The sequence below is a fragment of the Centroberyx affinis genome, unplaced genomic scaffold (genome assembly GCF_046629955.1).
Source record: "Centroberyx affinis isolate AG114_WGS23_722 - 3 ecotype Tasmania unplaced genomic scaffold, CSIRO-AGI_Caff_v1 ptg002297l_1, whole genome shotgun sequence".
Taxonomy (NCBI): Eukaryota; Metazoa; Chordata; class Actinopteri; order Beryciformes; family Berycidae; genus Centroberyx; species Centroberyx affinis.
The window spans coordinates 221,438-247,838 of record NW_027280571.1 but is presented as its reverse complement, the minus strand read 5'-3'; the positions used below and the strand labels follow the sequence as shown (position 1 = coordinate 247,838).

Here is a 26,401-nt window from a genome sequence, read left to right as displayed (position 1 = left end):
TGTTCATGGTGTTGTACAGGAAGTCATTGCTGTGGTAATGAAGTTGGCATAGCGGGCAACAAATACTTGGCTTGGTTTAACCTGAACCCATGTCCTTGTGGAATAGGCAGGCCATCTTTTTCAAATTGGTGGAAAAAAATGGTTGTTGAGTTCACCCATTCCCCGATTTCCTGGCAATTATCCGGACCACTAACTGTTGGAATGGAATGATGTTCCATTCCAACATTTTTTTCTTGTAACTGTGCCATTGTGACTGTTGCGTGTTATTATAATGGCTATTCACTTCCACTGGGGACAACAAGGGGACATCGCAGAAAATGTGTCATTAAAAGAGCATGAAATTGAAAGCTGCTTCTCCATATGACTACAATTCTTGGCCAAGTGATGTTCATTTTAACATAGAGAGATATTTGAGCTGTATGTATGTGTATGGGGGACCTTCAGATGGTTGAGATTGTGGTCTTTCCTTGTTGCTGATCAGAATCGTGACCATAAAGCAATCTGTAGTCTTAAATAAATGTGTATTTGTCTGTAAATCTGCTCTTCCATAGCACATCTTAATGTGAGAAGTTCGATCACTCTCACAACAAGAGATTTTGTCAGCGTGTCAAATGTCTCACTTGATTAACCTTATATAATGACCAAGTTATTCTGTAGAGACTATACTTAGCAGTTTGGTAAAAGCTTTAGTTTTATCAACTTAAAAAAAAACAATTTTTACGGAAACAAATCCTTGTTAATGTACAGACAAAGTTTTGACTTTTTGAGGGTTTTAATATACTTGAGCACCAGATGGATGTACACGTGTTTACACATCCATCATGGCTCAAGTTGTATGTACAAATTCTTCAGAATGACTAGGATGGGGATGTTTTGTGCTTGTACAACCCATGGAAGTATTATATTATCTGGAAGTAAGGTATTGTTTGGCCCCGCCCACTCCCCCGTTTTATATTCCATGCTTTTCAAAATGCCGGAAGAAGTGCCAACAGATGGGGGTTTATGGACGCTGCCATATTGCATCATGAAGCTGCTTTTTGGCCCAGAAGTTTACCTCATCGACGTGTCTGAGCTGTCAGGGGGAGGGGTGGTTAGGGACTTCAGGTAGTATTCAACACCGATCCTACCTGTGCTGTAACCTTAGATTCGCTATTGCTCCAATATAGCTCCAATCAACTGCCATTAATCCAACCATCACAACATTTAGTTTTGGGTTTTTTTTAGTGAACAAATGCACAAGGATACAACACAGGCTTGGGAGTTTCTTAAAGATACAGTAACGATTACTACATTACCTATATAAACAATACATTTGGGCTCAAAGATTAAATTGTCACTAATGTTTCAAGTTTCAGGGAATGTCTGTTTCAGGGGGTCTTCAACAGATGTGATTCAAACACCAATGTGACTCAAAATTAGAAGCATTAATTTCCTTTTCAGTTCATGTGTTGGCATTACTAAAAACATGCTGTAACTCACATTCTCATGCGTGCATGACATGGAGCTGACTCTCGGCCCTTGACTGCCCCCTTGGTACAACCGACTGAAGTTACCCAGGCTTTACGCATGGCTTTGTTGTTGTACTGTGATTATTGTCCCATTTGGTTCTTAATTGTTGCACAGAACCTGAAATGTTCACTTAGGATTTTTTTTAAATTATGTTTCACCCTGTGACCCTTATACTTTTTCCCATTACTCATCTGGTGCCCATCTTTTTGCAGTTGACAGCCCGCTCTCTGCCAGCAGTGCACTCTGATGAACGACTCCAACCTCTGCTTAACCACCTCAGGTAATTGGCATTATTAGAAGCATTTGCTTGCCCTGCCTCTGCTGTATATTATTTAATTTGACTCTACTCTGTATTGTAACACTTGGAGCAATACCCGCAGCAAACCAGTCATAGCATGCAATGACCCAAGCTATTAGGACACTCCATTGGCCGTGATGCAGCAGGACTAATGTGTCACTTGCATCCAGGGCTTTAATCTTTAGTGCCAGTGCCACGGAACATCCAGCAAATGACCTGTGGAAATATGATCAAGGAGTCTCTTTCAAGATTTTTTTTAAACCTTTAATCTCTCTGTTGTTTAAATACCTTCCCTTTTTCCAGCCCTTCCATGCATGCTGTTTTTTAAAAGCCATAATACATTCATGCTAGGTAGCCTTTACACAGTGTTGAAGAGGACATTTCAACCTCAGTACTGCAGGTGTATCTCGAGGGAAAAACAAACCAGCAGGGTAAACTCTTGCACCTGATGACCTGCCATGTTTGCTATTTTGACTCTGATGACACATGCACTCTTATCCCCTTGCAGATTAAACTGTTGTTTCGCCAATATGTTTCAGCCATAGGCCTTTATTAGAGTGGGCAAAGGTCCAAAGCCTGACCTTGTACACACCAAAATAAAGTTTGATTGTCAGAAACTGTTAAGGGCTTTGCTCTATAATGCAGTGGACAGTCGAGGAAGCACAGGAGAGTTATTTTGAGATGGCTTGTCACAGCCTCTTAGTGGAGTTCTATGGAATACATGGATCTAGAATAGTAAAGTAAATATAACCCATTAATAGTTCTATACAAATAAAGGTGTTCCATGCAGAATATTCCGTTAATGTAACTATAAAATGTTGTAAAAATGTAACTGTAAATGTTTTTTTTAACTTCAATAGCCTCACAAACATTACTTGACTACTCGAAACTTCCCAGTGCTGGAATTGTAAGGATTATTTAATTGTGTTGTTTTATCCTGTCGAGATCTAAGCCATGCATACGATTAGCTAAACCATAAGTACATAACTATTGTACGCACAGAAATTAGCATCATTACCTAGCCAAGTAGACCTCTGAAATCTGAACAAATACGCACACAAACATGAAATTAACTAAGTACCCAGTATATAGTATATTGTATGTTATATATTGTTATATTGTTATAAGATAACATCACAGAACCTAGTCTAAAATTCTTATTAAACAGCTTTGTCTTTTAACTTATTCTTTATACTTATACTTCAACACTTAAGTATGTCCGGAGGACTTTTCTCTGTGTCTGCTGCTGTTGTTGCTCTTTTACATTGTGATTATCCTATTTTCTTAAATTGCTGTCAATGTTTTTGTGACGCACTTTGTAACCCCAGGTTTTGAAAGGTGCTATATAAATAAAGACTGACTTACTTACTGCATCATCATCATCGGGATATTTTCCAAACACTCATAAACCATTTTTTTTGTCACTTGGCATTTAAACATGGGTGAAAGATGCCGGACTGTAATTTAATGATAAGTGCATAATTGCAATATTTGGAATAGATGATCACATCGAGCACTAGATCAAGTCTTTAGTTTCTGCTCTGCGGTCTATCTTGGAGGATGAGCATAGTTTGTTTTTTCACTATTTTTGCTTTTTTATTTGAAAGTTGACAGTGGAGATGGACAGGAAAGATTGGGTGAGAGAGAGGGGGGGATGACATGTGATAAAGGTCCCAGGCCGGATTCAAACCCAGGATGCTGCGGTTACATGGTACACGCCTTAGCCACCCTAAGCCTGACATCTCATGATAAAAAGAATGTCAGGCTTTACACAAATTTGGGTTTAGAGTTACTCTTTAATATAGCCAATTCAGTCTTACTTTTTTACTCATATTTTAATCTTTTTCTTTTGTTAGTCATGCCTATGTGGGACAGGATTACAGCATCCAGAAGAATGTTGGGAAAATCTCCTTGGAGCAGATTGATCCAGTGAGTTTGCATTGACAATCTAATCTTGGAATGTCAGAACAAAGTCATCTTTTCATCTTGACCTTGCCATTTGTGTCTATGGGAAGGGATAGTTTAGAAGAGAAAAAATGAAGGCTGAAGAGTTATCATGTAGCCCAGAACTGTTCATATGGTGTCTCCAAATCTGCCTCTCATGATGACACCGTCCCTACCTTTTACTGCCTCAAGAACTATGAGTGCTTTCTTTAAACAGAAAGTGTATTCAAAGCCACCTCCCTCAGCTTCATTCCCATTCAGCTATTGTGTTATGCTCTTTTTTTGACACATGCAACTGACAAATGCACTTAAATGAACATTTGTCTCAAAACATTTTATTCATTACAAGAGAAATATATTATTGCTTTGTATCTTGAAAAGGTAACAAAAGGGCAGAAACCAGCTGTTGGCGATGTACCTTGCATTTCTGGAACCATTTTGTTGTTTGGTGGTGTATTTTTCTTATTTCACAGAAAACTGGCCAAACTTTGATGACATGACATCAGGTCAAGATATTTCCAGCGCAGCTACAGTAGAGTTTGTTAGCAGAGTATTTTTCAAAATCAAAGAGCAAGAGCTTCTTTCTAGACTCACCATTTGCACCAGCGGTCATATAGGAAGACATATAGCACAAATTAAGACCTGCCCAGCGGTCTCATCTTTAGCCATTTACTGTTGTCTTCCTCTAGCTTTCAGGAAAGTCCTTTCCACTATGTATGAGGCAGCTCCACCAGTCCTTGAGAGAGAACCACCATCTCCGCCATGGTGGCCGCTTGCAGTATGGCCTCTTCCTCAAAGGCATTGGCCTCTCTCTGGACCAGGCGATGCAGTTCTGGAGATCAGAGTTCACTAAGGGCAAGGTGGATGCAGACAAGGTAATGTTGGTAGCATTGATGCTGTAATGTTGCCTTTTACGTTTTCTTCAGCAGCACTATTTGGAGATGTAATTCCATCTTCGATATAACACAGGGAATGCAATTACTGGATTTGGACTAGTTTTGAATGTGTGTCCTACCTCCCCACAGGTCTTTTTATTGTGGTTTGGGCACTAACTTGTACCGAGGCATAGAGGTTTATGATTTTGTGCACTGGCCAGCTGGGCTAGCAGACTGAATTTTCCACTAACTTGTTTGAAATGTTACTGCCCAGTTGGTCAGCCTATAGTTCACCATGCTATATTTACACTACTCCAATGTTAAATGTCATCATGAGATCAAGTTGTTTCACAGAAAATAATCATAATCAATTAAATGCATATCATCTATGTATTAACCCAATATACTAATACTAGAAAAGCCATAGGCTGACGCCACTGTTTGTTGAGATTTGAAATTTAAATTTCTCCAATACTGTAAATGTAATGGTCTCATTGTTCCATGACTTTTCCTAAATATTTGGGCTTTAAAGACCTGCCTTTTTTAGAATTCTAAAAATCCAAAGTAATTTCAGGCAGTTTTTGCAGTTTTCTCACACAAAATACCCCCCTATGGGCTTCAGGACATTGGTACCCAGGTGTGAATGTCTTTCTCTCCTCCAACTTTTTCCATTGATCAAGTCAGCCCCATCAAAACTCTGTTGAAACGAATTTCACACTTATCATTACTTACACACCTTTCAAATAATAGTGAGATGAGGATGATGAAGTGGGGGGAATTAATAATTGTGACTGTTGTAATTAGAGGACGCACATACCTTTAGAAAAATAGTGACATTGAAATGGTTTTGGATGAAGACTCTTGGCGCTCTTCATCTGACCGTGACACAGGAGACGGCACAGGATGCCACGGTTTGGATAGAACAGACCGGCAACGTGCAACCTGGCACGCTGCCTCTGAATAATGTTCTAACAGAGACAGCAGGTCCAACTCATCATACAAAAACCAAAATCTCCAGTAGACTTGACTTGTTTTGGACATGTTGACATAACATTGCAAGGAATAATGGGAAAGGAGAGATGCGAGCGTCTGTAAAAGCGCATTAGAAGAATCCCATGCAGTAAATTCACTATGATAGCAGGAATCTGTTGCTTTTTAAAATATACTCTATATTTCATTGCTCGTCATGATTTTTTAGTTTCTTTTAGTTTCTAATTTCTTAGTTCTTTTTGGTGTTTTGCCTATTTAAGTGCTTTTGGCAATACGCTTATAATAGTTTTATATGAACAAGCAATAGCTAAGCCTACATATTCCCTTTTATATGTTTTTTCCACAATTATATTTTAGAAAGAAAAATGCTGACACTGATTTGGCTGTCTTTTTATTCCAATGATAAAGTTGGCAAGCATGTAACTAATGCTAAGCTAGTTTTCACTTGTTATACTTTGAATACTATAATAATTTTTCATGTGTGATAAAAGCATCAGAAGGGTTTGGTATTTGGTATTGTAGTGTGTAGACTTAACAGAACAGAGACAACATAGTGGGAAATTAAAACCAGGCAGTAGTCAAATGCAGGTTGATTGTGTCTGTTTTCTACTCTACCAGCTGCTTTAGCAGGTAACCAACCACCATTTCTGAGGTCCTTTACTATTCTAATACTCCAATAAGTCCACTAGAGCCTTAACTTAACTTTAAATTGAATCTTTTTTTCTTTTCACTACTTTTAATTCAATTTGCTTTAATACTGTATGGTTTACAAAAAATATATTTTGTTTTCCTGCTGTGGTTTAAAGAAAACGAATGGGGCTTGCCCCAACAAAGTTAGATTTTTTCCGCTATTATCATACAAATTAAAAGAGTGAAAGTGCCCAGAATGAATTATTCATAGTATTTAAGCACCTTGAAAACGGCACCTGTGTTTGAAATTAAGGTATTCTGATACTGGTAGGAGAGACAATGCACAGAACACAGAGGAGTTTACTTAACATATGTAATGTGAGATGAAAAGTAAACGCAACAGGAATTATTACTGGGTGGAAGTTTTGTAAATTATTGCTTTTAGAAAGGTGTGCTTTGTAATTAAGGAAGTAAACTGTCACTTTGCTTGTAGCAAATACTTACATGAGATTAAGATGTTCCCATAAAACCAAGATGGCCAAGGATAATGATGTCTGTCTAGGCCATGCCCAGTTGATTTGCCCAATTCTTTAATTAAGTCATATTGAACTTGGAATTAGCCTTGTCAATAAGAAAGACAGAATTAAAACTGATTTGAAAATTACATTTTGTCTAAAACCCCTTAATATAATCTGTTGTCCAGTTGATGTCTTGAATGACACGTTTGAATAACATTTTTTTCTGGATACAATCCCTAGAATTTATTGACATTCCTTTTCACTCTGATATAATGGAACAATTTGTGTAGCTGTTTAAAGTATTTTTTAAGTGCAAAAAACATGTGTAGATGTCAAGGCGGTGAATATTTCTTTGAGTTGCGATGTCCCGCTCAGTCACTCTCTCACTCCCTCCCTAAAGATTTAATCCAGTATGAGGTTCATTATGTGGTTTTACTGACTTGATCAGTTTTCAGTTGAGCTATCCAAAGATCCTCCATCATTTTTTGGGTTACTTTGAAACACAGTAGTTGAAAAATCAGCTTTTTCTTTGACTGACTCTACTAAGGTACATTCACAAAGTAATAAAGCAGGGTCCATCTATCCAGCCTTCTGTCTCTTCTGTCCGAGTATCTCTTATTGGCCCTGAGTAAGAGTCTCATGACAACTACAGTACACTCGAGTCATGTAACCGCACTCTTCAGTGTCCCATTTCTATGGTGGCTGGGTTCCCATTGTATAACCTCCCAGATGTAACTGGGATGGGCAACACTACAAAGCCCAGCTCTTGTTCCATAGCAGACACAGCAGCAGAATGGTGCTGACCAGATCGCAGCTCTCACAGTGATGTATGTGTTTTGTCAGGGACTGCACTTTGCGGCAGGCTGCACAAAGCCTGCTCATTAGTATGCGACAGGCACAGAGAAAAAGATGGGAGGCAGCGATGCCAAAAGGGAAGCCTGGAGGAAGAGGCAATGTAATATTAGACTAGGGGGAGAGAGAAAATTGATGAAATCAACTTGATCTATCCATTTTTCTTTCTATGGAAGTTAGCCTATTCATTTGGATGAGTGTCTATTTCTACCACATTTGAGTGTGTTGTATTGCCTTGGGGTAGGCCTGCTTTTGAACTGCTTGTTCTACTGATGTTAACTTCGTGTTAATTAATTTTCCACCAACTGGCACCAATGCGTTCAGCACTGCTCAGTGATTTGTTATAGGTATGGCCTATAGTGTTTCCTGTACGACTTTTTCCAACATTGGGGATAAAGACATTATTTAGCTGACACTTGCTATTAGCTGTTATTTTAGTTTTGTAATTTTTATCACAGGTATTTTCAGCAACTTGTTAGAACATGTAATTCATGTTACATCATCTAGAACAAACCACATTTTTTTTTCAGTTTTGCAGGCCACTGTAGTGCATCCATCATGACAATTTTGTGGGTCGCCCCTAGCATCACCCTTGCTTCCCTGTATTAGAATAAATCCTGAATCTTCATTATCTTCTAGCTTTGCCGCGCTTTTTTATGAAATATTTTAGCAAGCTCTTCTGCAAATCCAAGTGAAAGTTGATTTTAATTGAGTGAGTTTCTTTATGATTGTAGAATTACAACTCATTCTTAACAACAGTTTGCCTTCAGGAAGTCATAGCAGAGCAGTGCCTCCATCCCAACAACTTGACAAACATTATATCTAACCTTGGAAAACAGACTGCTTTCCTGTTGTATTCTGAAGTGAAAGTTGGAAAGCACAGAGAAATGCACTCTCTTCCACCACAATACTGTTGTCAGTACACAGGTTTCCCAACTGGCTTTGCTTTGGATTTTTTGAGAAATGCTGAAATATTTGATAATTTCATCTTTATCATACAGAGAAAATCAGACAGACTATTCAGTGAGAGCATACATAGATCCAAAACATTGATTAGTCATTGTGGATTGTGATACATTTGTTTAAATTACACTATTGATTTAGCTTGTTCCTAATTCGGTGAAAATAAATCATGTCAGCCCCTTTGCTACCTTGCAGCTCTTGTAACATGATGTCCTCCAGGGCTCCAGAGTGCGACCGTTTGGCTGCATCCTGCAACTTTTTCGCCTTAGGCCAATCATGTAGTTTTGCATAATTTCCCCAAGTTTTGTCAAAATCGGATCAGTGGTGTCTGAGAGATTGCGTGTGACACATGGATGAGCAAACAAATTATGTAGTGTACCGCCTCTGTGGCTTTAGGGGATAGGGATCCTCTGATCCCTGGCCCCTTTCTCTGGTCTCTGGTCTTTTTAAACAGTATGACAGTACAACATTTACTTTGATTGACCGTGTGAAATGCAAGGTGCATTGCGGTGAAACTCATTAGACTCGCCTGCAAAATTGTTTGTGATAATGCCTATGACTGGCAGTGTATTAGCAATTCTGAACCAACAGCTTTTTATGTGTTTACATTTGGCTAGTGGTGGGCACTGATACATTATGATACAAATATTCTTTGTGCAGGTTGTACAGGTAGAGCAACAAACACAATTATACATCCTTATTATCTAAATGTTACATTTGTCTTCTGTGGGATGAAGTGCATTAATTTAGAATTAAAATGTGGCACCGACCAGAGGAGAAAATCTAGAAAACACTACTGCTCTGACTAGCATAGGCACTGGTGGCCTCCACAAAACTGAAAGCTTCTTAGATTCTTAGATCTGTTATACTAATAAACATTATGGTAGCAACCATTCAAAATGTTCTCAGTGCTAGCAAGAAATAACTTCAACTGTCTTGCATGCCAATGTGAGAGAATAGGCCAGTCTGATTCTTAACTCATTTGGCAACACTGCCTAATCGTTTTACTTGAATATCATCCTCGGCTAGCAAGCTCTATACCCGCCAAGGCTTAGTTTATCTATGGACTAGGAATGGAACTGAGGATTTTGGGGAGATGGTGCATAGCAGTGTCTCACTGTGAAGACACCAGAGTACCACATTGGATTTACTTCTGGTACTTAAAGCAGCATTATGCATGCAGTCAGTGAATGGATAGCCATAAGATTATCCTAAATGACTGCGCCATTAAACCCACCAATTTGTACTGAAGATAATTCAGTTTTATCTGAATTGTCTGGATTATTCTTTATTTGCTGTTTAGATTGTAGAACACCAGCAGATTCATTTAGAGAAGGTTTGAAGCAATCTGTTTAGCAGTGAGAACATATTGTTAGAAGTACAGTACAAGCCACCATTGCTACTTTATTTTATAAACTATTCATAGCTGGAAATCCGTAAAGCAGGGTTGTACAGCGCACCAGCCTTGGGTTGGTTGATGCTTTTTTGACTTCTACCGTATTGCCTGGTGTACGAACACACACTGTTCTGTGCTGCCTAAACAGTGCATACTGTAATTCCCCTAAGCACTGCGCATGACAAAAAGCGATACAAATGAAGGAATGCACACAGAGCACGGCTCTTTGTAGAGATGCTCCTCCTGAGCACCTAAGAAATGCAACACTAATAGAGTTAAAGTGTGCAATGCAGCCATTGTAATGAATATATACACATTTTTGCCTGACGCTGTGCTTATTTTTATCAAAGCAGCATGGAAAATGAGCCAGGCGGCCACCGTGGAATTCTCTATGCCGGAAAACCCCTGAAATTCTGTATGGCAACAGTACACAATGTGACAGTCTGCTCTGGCAAAGCCTATCTTCCCACAAGCCTTTCTGCTAGAGCAAAGAGAAACAATACTGAAGAGTATAAACCCTTCATGAATAGTCAGTTTGTGTTTACAATGATGTACAGTATATAGCTTTTAAACAAGCTAAATGGCACCTAAACTAAGTAAAAGAATGTATACTTTAACTAGGCAAATGCATTTGTGTGTAGTAGAGTGGTTAGCATAACAACCTTCCCAGTGCAGTCATCCCATTATAAGTTTAAGGCTTTATTTTTCTCTTCAAGAATACTTGGAGACCAATTATAAATGTTGCAATTTATATATGTATATTATATGTAGCTAAAGCTTGTATTGTGTTTTAATTCGGTGCATTTGGATGATTATCTATGCTAGCACACTGTTTTTCTCTCTGTATTTCAACCCAAGACTTCATGCAACATTTTTGATGAATTTGGCTTTGCCTGCCTTGAATGTGAATGTGTGCCAGCTAATTCCCCCAACTTCAATTCATCTGTGGTGGAACTACAAGATTTATTTATTTATTTTTGTAAGTATTCTAGGGACTTTGCAGCTCACACTGTCTCCATCTAGTTCTTGGTTAAAACCCACATGAACATGCTGGTCAGTTTCTTTACTGTGCAATTAAAGTAGTCTCTTAGGCACATGCTGTATTTTATAGTCCCTCACCTTTTATTGTTTCAGAGTTTGAAAAGGCCTGTAGTGCTGATTAAAATGGAAAGTATTTTAATGGTATTACACATAAGAGGGATTGGGGCTAGAGCCACATCAGTCACTATGGACTGTGCCTAAGAAGCCATGCCAAGTTTACACACACGCACACACACACACACACACACACACACACACCCACATCCTAGCACACGTAATCCCTTTGATTGTGTCCTATTTCTCTGTCTCTATTGCTGTAGGTTTTTGTAAAAGTGTCCTAGAGTGAGGGGGGATGCTACGGTGATGTAGCCCCATGAGCCAAGATGTGCATTAGAAGAGCTGTGTCTCTGCTACTTTACTGAATCTTTACTGCTTGTGTTTAGAGTCTCTACTCAGATTCTCTGAATCCCCTCAATTTGGAGGTCAGGTCCTAAGTCTAAGTTGAAGTGTATATGCACAAATGGTAAATCATAAAAGCAGAGTGATACAAAACACATTGATTAAAATATAACATAGAAAGAAGAGTTGCAATCAATATGTGCAGGTGAGTTTAAAGTTTAAATAGTTTATAAAAAAAAAAAGCTCATCACAAAACAAAAAATTTATGACAAGTTAATACTAAACTGCACTGCATAACAGAATCTAAATAATTATGGTGTAATACTTTATTGATACCTGTAGGGAAATTATCTTTTGGCTGTGAAAATAATAAAATAAGAACCAACAACACGGCAAATAAAAATAATTTAAAATGACCCTAATGTAGGAAAAAATGAATAAATCAAAAGGGAAGTGAGTGTGCTTATGAGTGGGAGTTGGAGTGTGTGTTGGTACATGCATGTGTGAGAGAAGCTGGCAAGGAGGGAGTGAGATTCATGCTGGGGATGCTAGAAAACGAAAAATTTGAACATATTTTGAAAGCGCATTAAAGCGCACACATAACCGTGGATTTCACAGATCTTTTGTCTATGATAAATATGCTCACATTAGGTGATTAGAAACGGACAGGCTATCACACACTATCACACAAACTGACATTTTCCTGCTGACTGAAATGTCGCTAACATCAAACCGTCTGATCTCAGGAACTCATATGATCCAACATTGACACCAATCAAAATGACAATGAAGGACAACAGTCTGACTCGGGCTGCTCCATGTCATCTCACTGTAAACTTGGCTTCATTGGCTTTTGGCAGTGTCTTTAAACTGTTACTAATCTTGTATTCTTACATTCAGAATGTGTTATTAACAGTTATTTCAAGATAATTATTGATTTATTGGATGTGTTTTACTTACATAGACTTGGGATCTTATGATATTTAGAAGTCCCTTAAGTCCTCATGTTCACACAAGAGAATTTAAAGATTGACGTGAATTGTTTGGGTCGTTGTTTCCTCTTACCCGTCAACTCGAGGGACAGTACCTTGGACCGAGATATGGGTGCATTTTCTCTTTTTAGACCTGCTGAAACTATTTGGAAAAACTTTTCTAAGTCTACAAAGTTAACCTTCTAAAGATTGTCAATGGAACAGCTCTCCAAATTGTGGCTTAATGATATCACAGATTAGTCTTGGTTTTCTGGATTTTAACTTTTTTTTTATTTTTATTTTTTTATTTATTTGTTTTATTCTCTTTTTTTATTGAAGGTTTTACATTATTTGGACAGAGACAGGCAAGCAGAAGAAAAACACACTTCATATAGACACTAAATGCACCCACACCTGCCTTATTTTTTATTTATTTATTTTTTTCATCTTTGCAATTTTTGATTCTACTGTTCTAGAACATAAGATGTTCTTTTAGAATTTTCATGATTTCACATTCCTTATTGTATTGAGAAAAAAAAAAGTCCTTTACTTTTTGTGCACTTCAGAAAATGGCAGCTTAAAAACTGCTCAACACAAGTCTGTGATCACACATATCTCGGTTTAAGGTTTAGGTGTGAGGCCTTGATTGAAGTTAATGCTAGGATACAAGTACAATGATTTTTTAAAGTGAAAACTATGATTTCTTTCATTGCCTTATTTGGCAAGAAGCTGAGCAACCTTGGCTTTGCCTGGACAAAGGCAAGGTTTAATGTCATATTATCTTCCCGAAGTCATTGTGTGACTTTTTTGGATGACATTACAGGATCTTATAATCTCCTAGTTATTACAGTGTAATACACATTAAACATACATTGGTGCCAGTGGAGTTCCTAAAATCGTTTTAATAGAGCAAGAGGGTCTTAAATCTGGAAATAGCCTCTTAAATCATGTAGAAGCTCTACGTAATTAATATTTGATTGATTGTACTTGATGTAAGAACATTTTATGGATTCTTATATTGCCACTGCAGCTTGTCACATTATCAAGTTCAGGGGTTTTACTGCAACTTTAGTGGATTATGATGGGTACAGTCATGGTGATTGTATTCTGCCTCTGTCCAAGCACGCTGTTCTTATGTTACGGTTTTATTTTTAAAGGCAGGGAAACTATAGTTCACCCTTTTTAAGGGTTGCACAGAAGTACATATAAATGGAGTTCACCGTGAAGATTGTAGAGGGTGACCCCCATCAAATGCAAATTAAGATTTTTTCTTTTTTTTTCCTTTAAATGTACATCATATATTTTGGTCAGGAAGGAACAGGGCAGAAGATGATGAGCAGTGGGCTTGAAGTAGTGTGCTCACAACCAATTTGAAAATTTTCAAGTAAGCACTTCAAGTAAAATATGATTTCATTGCTTCAGGAAAAAAGTATCACCTTCTGCCTCTAGATATGAAAATACAAATGGTGCACTTGAAAATTAGTTCCTTCTGTGTGGTTTTTCTCTGGAAGTCATTGGCGAAGTTGGACAGAAGAATCTTACTGACAGGGCAAAATCTGTATTTCCTCATATAGCGACTGGAGGGTAATTGTAAAAGTTTTTTGAATCGTCGTCAGGGACTGTTCTCAAAAGCCGTCCATATTAACACATATTAACAATATGTACTCTGAAGTAGGGGTCCACCATGCACCCAAATGTCCAATGAGAAACGTTGAATTGGAGCAACTTGCAAAGCAAAATGGTGTCCCAAACTATTGGCTACAGCCTAACAACGTAGTTTGAGGTAGCTTAGGATTCTGGGGATTTTTTTTGCCCAAGAGAGAATTTGTCTAATTTTAAACAAGAGGCTGAATACATAAAAACAAATTATATAATTCCTATTTTTAAATTGTAACATCACACATTTTCGCATTTTATTCAGTTTTGAATAGAATACTTTGTATAAATCCTAGACGTGCAGATAAACTTTCAAGATTAGTTTATTCTTAAAGGGCACGTTTACTCATTTTCTAATATGCTGTAGTGTGTACATGGTATTGGGATTTATTATTTATTTTACTTATTTTTTATTACAAATTTTAAGAAATGCATTAATTCCTATAAAGGAATGGAAGATCATACTATTCATAATGTATCAAAGTATTGTGCAGGACAAGGGGCAAAAGCAATGAGAGGGAAAGAGGGCCATAATATCCATAATTCAGTCTCAGCTGTCTTGAGTGTGGCAACACCTCTACAGCAGGTTCCCTCTAATAGCTCAATATTTCATTGAGGAAAACACCCTGTCAAAGCTGACATGATGTATGACAATGTCTGTTTTCACCCCAACCTTGTCTCTCTTACACTCTCATCCTCACTAATACCTTCTCTCACTCTCTCTCTAGTTTGACAAAGCATATGCCTACAGCATCCGCCACATGTTCGGGAAAGAAGGCAGGCGAGCAGACTACACCCCCTACAGTTGCATGAAGGTGATTTTGTCAAACCCACCCAGCCAAGGCGACCATCATGGTGAGTTAAAGGCTGTGAGAAGTAGCTGTTACAGATGTGATGAGCCACTCTACTCTCATCATGAGCCTTTTTAGTTGATGTACTCAGTTGGAAGCCGTGACACAAGCGACTAGACCTTGTCATCAAAAAAAATCCCTGCATATGTCGTATGTATATATGTATAATATGCATGTTTTGTGTCCTCCCATCGGTGCTTTGACTAATATGCCGCCTTGTTTTATTTATTTATTTTCCAGGATGTCCATTCCGACACAATGACCCAGAGCTGCTGAAGCAGAAGCTTCAGTTTTATAAGGTCTCTCCCAGTGGGATCAATCAGGTGGGTCCGGTCCTGTCTACGCCTCTCAAATGGTCTGTCAGGCCTCCAGCCACCAGTGCCTGGCTCTGACTGGCACTGCTGTCTCCTGGGGGCTTTTTATATGTTACACTTCTGCCCTGATGGTCAAAAATGCATCCTGTAAACGGGTCAGTGAAATGTATGTCCAATATAACGATTCCTTGGCAAACAGTACCACTTATCACCTCCTTAATAGCTGACAGTTGTGGGTCTCAGACTTTTTCCAGCCATGCCCCCCCCCCCAACCCCCAACCACCACCACCCGCACTTCCCTCGTATCCCAATCCCCATTTTCAACTTTTCCAAACCAGTGTTGCCGATGCTCAATGAATTTGCAACCTCAGGATCCATGTCATATATTTTATGTGCACCTTTAAGTTTTTTTCAGTGTGTTAACATGTTACAATGAGTTCAGCAGTGCAGTTAATGAAGAGTTGTAAGGTCTTAGCATTATATTCTCTTGGCGTTACTAGCCTTCAATCATTAATATAATTCATGGTTCACTTTTAATAAGGCTATAAAGTTAGATGTTCAGTCTTGTATGGACATCTTAAGCAGACAGCCTAATATCCCTGGCCTAATCTAGAAATATAGTGTCCCAAAGTAGTTGTGAAGATGTCTGACAGACAATTAAATCTAAGTAGAGTACATGCATTGTAATAACAAGTGGAAGTTATGTTTCTCCCTGACATGTTCACCAAAACACAAACTGCTCCACTTAAATGTGAACAGCTTATGGTAATACACAAATTTACTGAGAGATAGACACTGTGCAGCTGTTTCCTTTTGTGTATATATTGACCAATGCGTAATGTCACTTGTTATGTTAAAAGTAGTCTAACGAATAATATTTATGTTCAGTTCATTGATCTGTGCCTTTCATTGCTGGTACTTGGTTGAGAAGATTAGAAAGAAAACAAAACGGGTCCTGCACACACATCATCTATCTACAGGATGAATATGCCCCAGTGGGAAGTTTTTGCAGCATCTTTTCTTTTATTGTGGACTCCGCTTTGAGATTACCTGAAGCACATTTAATGCACTGTTGTGTGTGTGTTATGGCTCTTTTTGTTGGGTATTAGTAACAACAAAGATTTTTATTGTTACATTTCCCTCAGCAAATAGCCAAAGTTTGAATGCAATATTTTGCAACATTCTGCTCTTCCGCACTGCTATAAAATTTCTACAATTTTCTAACCTGAAAATCCTCAAGATCCTCTTTTTTTCATTTTTGGCGAAATCTCTGGTGAAACGTGGACATTGCTGTGATGTTTTTGCACTTCACTTCCCAGAGATCACTTCACAGTCAAACTGTCACCAGTACTGTGATGTCTCTTTCCTTGGATTTTCTGTTGATGAAGTTTGAGTTTCTGTACTTGTCTTTTCTCTGTAGTTAGCATTACCAGCGGCAGCCATCATGGCTGAACAGACAGTTCTTCTACTGTTTATTCCAAACAAGCCGTTGTTACTGCTGCAGGCAACGTAAAATGCATCACTTCCCATGGATTCTTCATGGGAAAGACCTGCCTGACACAGGGTCGTTAGAACTGGTTTTATAAAAGCTTTCATGAATTGGTTATAGTCTAAATCACTGTTGTGTTGTGTCAGAGAGTAGCAAAAAGGACATTGAATTATATGAAAATGTTGTGGCAGATTATTAATTGAATATTATTGTGTAACCCACAACTGAATTGTAAATGCTTTGGTAGCAGACGGGTACCTCTGGCAAGTTTTAACAAGAACTTGGCGAAATGAATATGGGTTTGCTGTATGTAGCTCGGATGAGCTGGTGGCATTGATTATAACAGAATAGAATTTGGGGGAAATAAATGTTATGAAAGTTGAAACCCTGGGAAAGTGGGTTTGAATAGCCTTTATCTTCTGACTATATTTTTACCCATTCACCATGGTGTAAAACACCAGAAAGGCCACTTACTGGATATAAACACTGTTTTTGGAGAGGGAGCTGAAGTGTCCTTGGCTGAGAATGTGCACTCTTTGGAATGTCTCTCAGCCAATCAGAATGTGCAGGACCAACTGCTGAGGAAATTCTCATTGGCATTTCAGACGGTGCTGGAGTAACCCTGCCCAGTGAAATCTTGAGATGGGGTTAAGGGGGAACAACACAAGACAAATTCAGGTTCTTCCGGCTTTAAGAGCTTGTTAGCCTTGAAATAATTCATTCAATAGAATAACATTTAATTAAAATTGTATACTAAATGGAAAATTGGAACTTGAAATGGATGAAGTTAGATGATTAATTTTGACATGAATGGCAGAATTTTTAGACTCACTGTTATCACTATATTTCACATTTCTCCAATAAACGTTCTCAACATAGAACATGTGTGTACATCACATCGCTAGTCAGTGCACAAAGCACAGCTTACACCCAAGCACGTATACTTGGGTTTTGGAAATAGTGTGCCATACCTTGCGGAACTGGATGCCTCTCAGTCATCCTTGGTGTGGTTTCATGAATCTTCATGCCCAGATGTTTGTTTCGATTTTTTTAAATATTGATTTGCCTGTAAGTAAGCCATTGCGGGCTGGGAGAAAATAGAGGACAGATCCCTAATTTAGGTGAACAGCTAACCCAAGGAGAGCTTGTCTGTCATAAAATTAAATTAATCATCTCCCCCCATCCCCTTAGCAGCTATGCCATGTAACCTTTATAGTGAGTGTGTGTTTTACAAAGGCACAATGCATCGCTTAGCCTATGAGCTATTGCACCATGTCATCCCATTAGCCTGAGGACAGTATGTAGGATAATTAAAAGTGAGTTGGTGTGAAACACCTCAGTGTGGAGTGATTAACGCACATAACATCAGCTTTCTCTCACCCAGTCCAGCACTAACCATGACGCTCCAGGCGAAAGGCCGGACACCAACAAGTGACTCTGACCCCTTACTAAGAATAAACCCTGGGTTCCCACGGGCCTCGAAAGTCCTACAATATTTGTGGAATTCAGAAAATTAGAGTACATTTTTGAAAATAAATAGATAGCCTGAAAGTACTTGATTTGTTTTTTTGTTTTTTTTTGTTTTTTTAATTAAAAGCACCCAAATCCAGCAATATGCCTCAGCTCTCTGGACCTCTCTCTATCCTAGGATCAACACTTTACATCCTGAGAAAAACCCTGCAATGGATATTTGCGTTGTTGGCAGCAGTTTTAAAATGGATGATTTCACCATGATTCCTTGTCTTGACAAGATAGAAGTACAAGTAAAAAAAAAGAGTCTAAAATTTACCAATCCCATGACTTACCCCAAAAACATGGCAATTTTGAGTCCTTGAAAGGCATTGAAAGTCACTGCATGGTCCTTAAATTTGATGTCCACATGAGCGTGGGAACCTGGGAACATGAGAGAGCTTGTCTTGACATTACTTTCATCAGACATGACCCACTGAGACATTAATTCAGCTCGACACAATCATCAAATTCATATTGATTTGCTTTGCTGCTGCTTTCACAAGGTTAACTAAAGCATTTTCCCACAATAGCTGTTTGTTTCTAAAAGCTCAAAAGTATATTGATTGTAAAGTCTGTAATAGTATAAACATATAATTATGGATATCTGGACATGATTTGATGTGCTGTGTGTTTCATCTCTTTGCATCAGGAGCTTCTAGATTCAATTTTGCAAATGGGGAGTGCACTGATATTTAATCCCATCTTAAAGCTGATGCAAAATGCGGCCTTTTGCACCTGAGAATTTGAGCTCCTAGGTTTCGATGAGAGATCTTGCTGGAAGGACAACAGTCAGTGCAGCACTTCACAAACCACGGCTGTTTGACAGAGTGGCCAAAATGTGCAAAACGGCACACGAAAAGACTGACAGCATGAGGCAGAAGATTCTGTGGTTGGATGAAATAAAAATCAAACTCTTCAGCCATAATGCAAAGTTTATTGTCTGGCGGAAACACAGCTCATCACCCATCTCATACCAACCCTACTGTGAAGCATGGTGGTGGCAGTATCATTCTGTGGGGTGGGGGGGGGCTTTTTTCGGTGGCAGGGACTAGGACTCTTGTAGGGATAGAGAGAACAATGAAGGATCCAAATACAGGCAAATAAAACCTCCTTCGGAGTGCTGTGGACCTTCAATTGGCTTGACGATTTATTTTCCAACAGGACAGTGACCCTAAGCATACAGCCACATCAAGACTGGAATGCCTTCAGAACCAGAATGTAAAAGAAAGTCCTTGAGTGGCCCTGCCCAAAGCCCAATCTTTTTAAAAATCTGTGGGATGACTGAACTTCAGCAAATCGGCAATGATGAAAAGGAGAAACATCCAAAATTTAGATGTGCTAAGCTGATACAGATGTCTCCCAAGAAGACTCAAAACAGTAATTGCTGCCAAATGTTCTTCTACAAAGTATTGATTCAGGGGTCGGATACTTATTTAAAGGAGATATTGCTGTATTCCATTTTCACATTGTCATTATGAGGTACTTTGTGTAGATCGGTGGCAAAAACCCCCAAAAAACTACTGATTCTGAATTTTGGGCTGAAACACCACAAAATGTTGACACAATACTTTCTGAAGGCATTGTATATACTCTGTGTGTGTGTATTTGTATATATTTATATATACATATGAATGTATGTGTGTAGACATATCCAAGTGATGAGTTAAGATTTTATGCGTAAGTAAGTTTATGCAATGCTATTAATTAGCAACAGAAAAACACTGGGGTTATAACCTAAATGCTACATCAAAAGAACATAATTTTGGAAACTGCTTGATGCCAGCCGGTGTTATTGGTCATTGTAAAGTCATTTCTGTGTAAGTCATGTTTAAATTATATTACCAAGTTGCTAACCCTGGTTTTTGGTATTTCTCCCTTTCTATCCTGCTGTTGTCTTTTTCTTGCAGATCCTGGAGTTGGTCAAAGGAATGCACTATCAGCTGGCGTGCCAGAAGTACTTTGAGTTGACACACAATGTAAGGACAACTTTCATTTGGAGCTGGGAATAATTGGGGTTACCTGTGTCAGTCCAGGGATGCCTTGCAACTCATGCGTGAAGGCTCTGGAGAGATCCAGAACTGTCATCATCACATCCATCATTAGCTGGCTGTCACAGCCACTTAATTTTTATAGGTTTATTATAGCGTTTAGATCTCTTTTGTCCCCTATGGATGTTTTTTTTAATTTAATGTCTTTTACTTTAGACCCTTGAGTCACCGTCCCTTCCAGCCACACTGAAGGTTGTCTTTGAGAAAAAAAGCAATCATTCTCATTTAGAGAAAAGCAAACAAAGGCCTTAAACTCACAGTATAAATGTCCTTATTACTCCACATGCATGTGACTAAGGTGTGCTGATTATTCTGTTGAGTTTGAGACACCACATACACACCTATACGCATATACACCTCTTCATTCAAGTTGGAAGCCCCACAAGGTGATGATGGTGAAATATTCTGCTGTGATAAAGTACAAAAAAGGAGAGTGATGCTGGTTGTGCTCTGATGATCCAGTATTGGTGCAGGTGCATAGAGTAAATAACATTTATCCTGGTGGTGCAAAAGTTAAAGGTGCAACTGAAAAAAAGAAAAGACTAGAGAGCAGACGCTTTAGCTCATAGCAGACGTGTTTCAGTTGAAATGTCTGCTTTCTAGTCTTTTGTTTTCACTTGCACCTTTAAGTTTAGCACCATGTATTTTTTTGTCTTAATTTTCATTCTTGATTCTTGACTAGATGTTTTTGTCTCAGCCATTTTGTTTTCCATTTTGTTGTTGCAGTGTCCGGAATATACCTTGTTCCCTACACCTATGTGATAAATTAACAATCTAGGAAGATGCCAGTGATGATTAGCAGTTTTAATGCATGCCCTGGTCTTCCCCTTCACTTTGAAAGGAATGGGAGGATGAGAATGTGCAGTTTTGTGCTCACATACCACCTTGATGTATGGCACCTAAGGTGTAACACTTTAATTTGAATTCTGAAAAGTAAGCCATCTGTGAAGTGAATGTTGGAGGTAAACATTTTATCTTCAGTCTGCTGGAAATTTTGCCAGCGATGGAGTTAATATCCTTGACATTTCAATCTGATAACAATTGCTGTGTCCATAAACAAGAAGGTTTGCTGTCGCTCCAATTATTGAAAAAAAATTCAGTCGTGATAGTTTAGATCATGACGGTCTGATTGTTTGTTTGTCTGCGTCACTCTACAGTATTTAGGCAAAAGAACAAACCAAAAGGGGCACAATGCTAAAGAGTGCATGTGCTGTCATAACTCAGTGTCATGAGGTTCACATGCAGATATACATTCAGATACAAGTAAGTCATAGAAACACACCATTATACATACAGTGACCCCACAGGTCATCAAATGATACTCTTTTGCATTAAACATAAACTTGAAACATCCGGCCTGTATAAGACAACATGCTGAACTGACAGATTGTGACTGCATGATGGGAACGTTTTTTTCTAAGAAGGTGGATGACTAGCTACAGTAACTACAGTCACAAATCTTAGCTGTGACATCGGAATGTATTCATCACGGTCATGATCTTAATTGGGTCAAAACTGAATTTTACACACGTTACTATTTAGCATGTTGTTGAAACCTGCTTAAGAGCTTTGCTGATGTATTTCACATGGAACATGAATATGGTTCTCTAGTTGATATCATTGAAGCCTATTAGCATGTAGATATAGAAGAATCTTCCATGTTTAAATTATAGATGACATGGGATTAAACAAGTTCAGATTCTGCACAGTGATGTGAATGTGATCTCGGCTCTCAGGCTCTCTAGTTGATCAGTTGTCTTAATTGCTTACATGGAGAATACAATAACGTTAGGCTACTTGGCTTGCTAGTTAATGTTAGACACTGAGCTATTAGCAAACATATAGCATATTAAATACATATGTAGAAGCATTGTTTGCTTCAATTATTATAAAATGCCAGGGTATGTGTTTTATGATCATAAAAAATTTTGCTTTATATCACAGTACATCCCTGTATCGCAGCAGTTCATGTAAACATCAATGAAGAACCAAGACTTTCTCCCATCATCTGTCAAATAAATTAATTTGCATACAAGAAGAGGATTAGAATCGATAAACTCATATTTACACAATATAGAGATGAGCAAGCTAGCTAATAAGAGCACAGATTCCACAGTAATGTCTAGTGAGTCAGAGTACAGGCTGGTGTTGAAAGACAGAAATCTCAGCACCTGGGGAAGTAATCGTTGATTCATTGGTATTGATCAACAGCCCTTTCAACCCCCTGGAGATATATTACTGTCGTTTTGTGCTACGAGGCAGTAAAAACCTTCCTTACTTCCCTTTTAAAGCAGATACAGATATAATTTGTAGAGAATGATTTTCTGCACACCGTGATGTTTGATAGCGCTCAGGTGCAGTTCAGAGGAGGGAAATGTTCTTCCTCTTACCGACTGATCTGAATTCGGCTCTTTAAGACTGCGGTGCGGTGGTAAAACATTTCTGTTGCTGTATAAATCTGCCCCAAGCAATTTAAAACATTTACATCTTCAATGTTAGGGGTGGGAAAATATCAATGACAATCATGAAAAAAGCAAAAAGATCATTGAAAGAGCATTTGAGAGTCTGAAAGGCCTTGAACTTCATATATTGATTCATAGCTTTTTACTCATTATGAATGATTTTGACATTTAATTTCTTTAAAGGACATTTCATTTTTCTGCTGTGCTCTAATGGAATAATAGAACAGTTAACTGGTAATCTAGCTCATTAATGTAGCCACGAAAGCTTGCTATCCTCAACACTTTTTCATGGGTATCGATCAGAGGGGCTTTTATTTTGACATTCTTGTCCAGCAAATTAGAAAACCATTCCACATCTTTGTCATGTCACTAATGACGCAGATGTTACATGATACCTTTATGAAAGGTGACATAACGTCGAACCAGCATTTTCTTATGAGGCACTTACTAATCTGTGATGAATTTGTTATAAAATGAGTTTCAAGTAATGTGTTTCTGACTTTATTACACATTCCATGAGGAAAATGTTCTAATTCATGCTTGCAGAGCACTTAGTGGACGGCAACGTCCTGTGTTTCCACCATTTTCTATGTCCTCCTTCATCAAGGTCATGGATTAATTTTCCTCCCATGGCCTGAGTGAGCATTATGGCTTTTGTTTTGTGGCTCTATCTTGAAATTGCTACATTATATTGGCAGGCAGGCGCACACATTAGAGACACAATGAACACTATACATTCCCATTTTCACAGCTGTGAACCGGCAGCGGACTTTCATCTGTATTGAGCAGTGATACTCACTTCTCAGCAGTCAGCGGACTTGAACAGTCTTCAGTGGTGGATGTATTTCTTCAGAATTATTGAAGAGTCTATTATTTGTAAAAAAAAAACAAAAAACACTAGACGTCCTGTCGCAGCAGGCCATCGCTTCACTGACCCTGTCACGTCTTCAGCAATTGAAACTGCTGTTCCTATTTCCTCATGACCTTCCTCTCCCTGTGTTTTGGTTGTGTTTTATAAACAGATTGAGGACTCTGGATTCTCACTCAATCACCCAAACCAGTACTTCATAGAGAGCCAGAAACTTCTGGGTGGAGGCAGGGAGACGAAGCGTGAGACGGAAACCCCACAGAGGGCACAGGAGAATTCAGCCACCAGAGGATCCAGTGCAGCCCGCGAGACGTCAGCAAACCCCTCCCGGGATCTGGCAGAGATGACGGAGGAACTGGACTCTTTCTTCCAAGATGGCTGATATTGTTTTGCTTTTTGTAACATGGAGGAACGCTCAGCCGTCACCCATAAAGTCATACAATGTTTTGAATTTTTTGTTTTAGGGGCTAAGGGGTCGGGGGTTTGCATATCCTGAGTTGAATCTTTAATATGTGGAATGTTTTCACCTTTTCAGGAAAAAAGGTCTTGTAACCAACATGTTAAGTATTAAAATTTCATATCAATAATCTCTTAAAGTGATTTGTTAAATTCTATTCAATAGCAGACCTAGAGTTAAGCTTCATGGGATATTATTCCAACCTCAACATAAGAGCAATGTTCTATTCTACTAAGGCTGCTTCTTAAAACCGACAGTGACACATTTTTATTCATTTTGCTTTCTACCCTGCGTGTAAACAGTAGTCCTCAGTTTGTTTTCCCCCTGCTCATCCTGGTTTAAACAGAGATGGCTTATATCCAGTTTGTGTACAGTGTACTGGCAAGGATTTGGTTTTTGGGTCATGACTAGAAAATTTCCCAGCTGTCTCAGAAACAATGTCATTGTATTTGCTGGCAGGAGGATGGATGATTGGTGGCAGGAGGATGGATGAAAGTAAACAATTTCCACAGTTATTATACTTCCTTGGAATATTGCCTTATGGTGTAAAATGCAATTTATTCAAAGTGTACATGGTCAGGAGATAGTTTATATTCCCTTCTCTCTGAGTCCTGTCTGCCCAATAATTTGTGAAAAATGCCGGTTGGCCATATCTCAAGTACCTTTTGTATTATTGAGTATTAGTATTTTGGGTTGTGTGTGGCATTGGCAATACACTTTATTCCTCTAATCTTGGTTCTCTTGGAGTCTTGGTTTTGTGCCCTTATCTTTACTTTTGCCATGCATTTTAAAAGTTTGATAACTTTAGATCCAGAAGAGTGAGCTCTGCATTATGGATAGAAATACATTTGCCGTAAGGCCAAATGAAACAAATGGGGACTGATGGACTGATTGAGTGCAGGCTTCCATCTCTGGGAAGGTTTAGTTTTGCATATCATTCACTATGCAGGCTTCCTAGTTTCAAAACCACAGTTCATCACTGTTTCACACGTTTAATGGTGGAGCATAAACACATGGCATGCTCAGAGCCTTCACCGGGACACATAGCTGGAATTAAATTAGTTTTTAGAATCCAGGCATGGTGCTTGACAGGGAGAGGATTTATTCAATATAATAAGACAACTGGATAACAGTGCACAGCCAGGCTACTGTCAGCAAGAGACCCTTGATGTTTAATATTTGGTGGAGCATGACTACATTTGACAAAGCTGGTACTTTCTTCTGTGGCTGTGCGCAGGCAGTTTACTAGGACAGTGTTCATCTCTTCAGAATGGATTTACAATCATTAGTCATATTATAAACTCCACTGCTTTCATTGTATGATTTGTTCTCTTGCCGTACTCATTACATGGACGAGAAGCGTTTTGGGAATGGGGCGTTATCTGTAAGGGTGAGAAATTCAATTCGGGACCTAAGAGCAGCATTTGTTTCATAAACTCCCAATGAAAGCTGACATCAGAGTAGCTGAAGCTGCTGTCCAGGAATTATGAATGTGTTGCAATCTGCAGCTCATGTAAAGTGTTGCTAACCGAACATATTCTCAAAGCCATTTGTATTTTACCCACATAGATAAGTAATAATATACAATTAAATATAAAATTTATAAAAATGACACAAAAAAACAAACATTGACAAACTCCCAGGTATAATATAGGTAAGACTTGCACTGCTGGTTAAATAGACTTAAGGGATGTTACTATACAACATTATACAAGAAATTATGAGATTGCCTCTTCCTTCTGGTGAGTTAAGGCAGGGAGCTGCTGTGTTAGAATATAACTTTCCTGTTTCTTTTTGACGTTTTAAATCATCCATTTTTCAAATGCGGGGATTTTTTTTATACATTCTAAAGTGTACTTAAAACTATAAAACACTGTTTTAGTGTTACTGTTCTGCCATATATTGAATAAACAATTCACTTTTGAGAGTAAAAATGTCTTCCATCCAAGCAAAGTTTATAAGCCATGTGGCTTTAACACAGGTGGCACTGGACTCAGGTTCTAGATTGATTCTTCCAAGTAATCTATCAGAATGACTCTTTTCTGGCATATCTGCTGTATTTGATAGTAAATGGTAAAGAGACAGGACTGAGAGGGGAAACCTCATGATATCACTGGTACATGGTTTGAACCTTGGGCTGCTGAGCTTTCCCTGTGTTCAAGTTTTAAAATACCACTCATCAAACAAGAGGACATCACAGAACAGCAGTCACTCTGGAGCGACTTATCATGAACTTTACCTTATCCTGACGAAGTATAATACAGAAGAATATAGTACTTCCACGACTAATAAAAAATGTGGTGCAGTCAACAGTGTCACACAAATCTACAGTAAGTGGCCTAACTGTAGATTGGCTAT

The 26,401-nt window shown here is 38.5% G+C and overlaps 1 protein-coding gene across 1 annotated transcript; it reads left to right on the top strand.

Annotated features, from left to right (window-relative positions):
- The first annotated feature begins 970 nt into the window (after nt 1-970).
- Nucleotides 971-24,738, top strand: prim2 (DNA primase subunit 2). Its single transcript, XM_071532979.1, has 8 exons — nt 971-1,090; nt 1,722-1,789; nt 3,664-3,736; nt 4,441-4,626; nt 14,771-14,897; nt 15,134-15,216; nt 20,116-20,184; nt 23,741-24,738. Exons 1-8 carry the CDS (start codon nt 971-973, stop codon nt 23,966-23,968), a joined length of 954 nt encoding a protein of 317 aa, XP_071389080.1. The 3' UTR covers nt 23,969-24,738.
- The last annotated feature ends 1,663 nt before the right edge of the window (nt 24,739-26,401 follow it).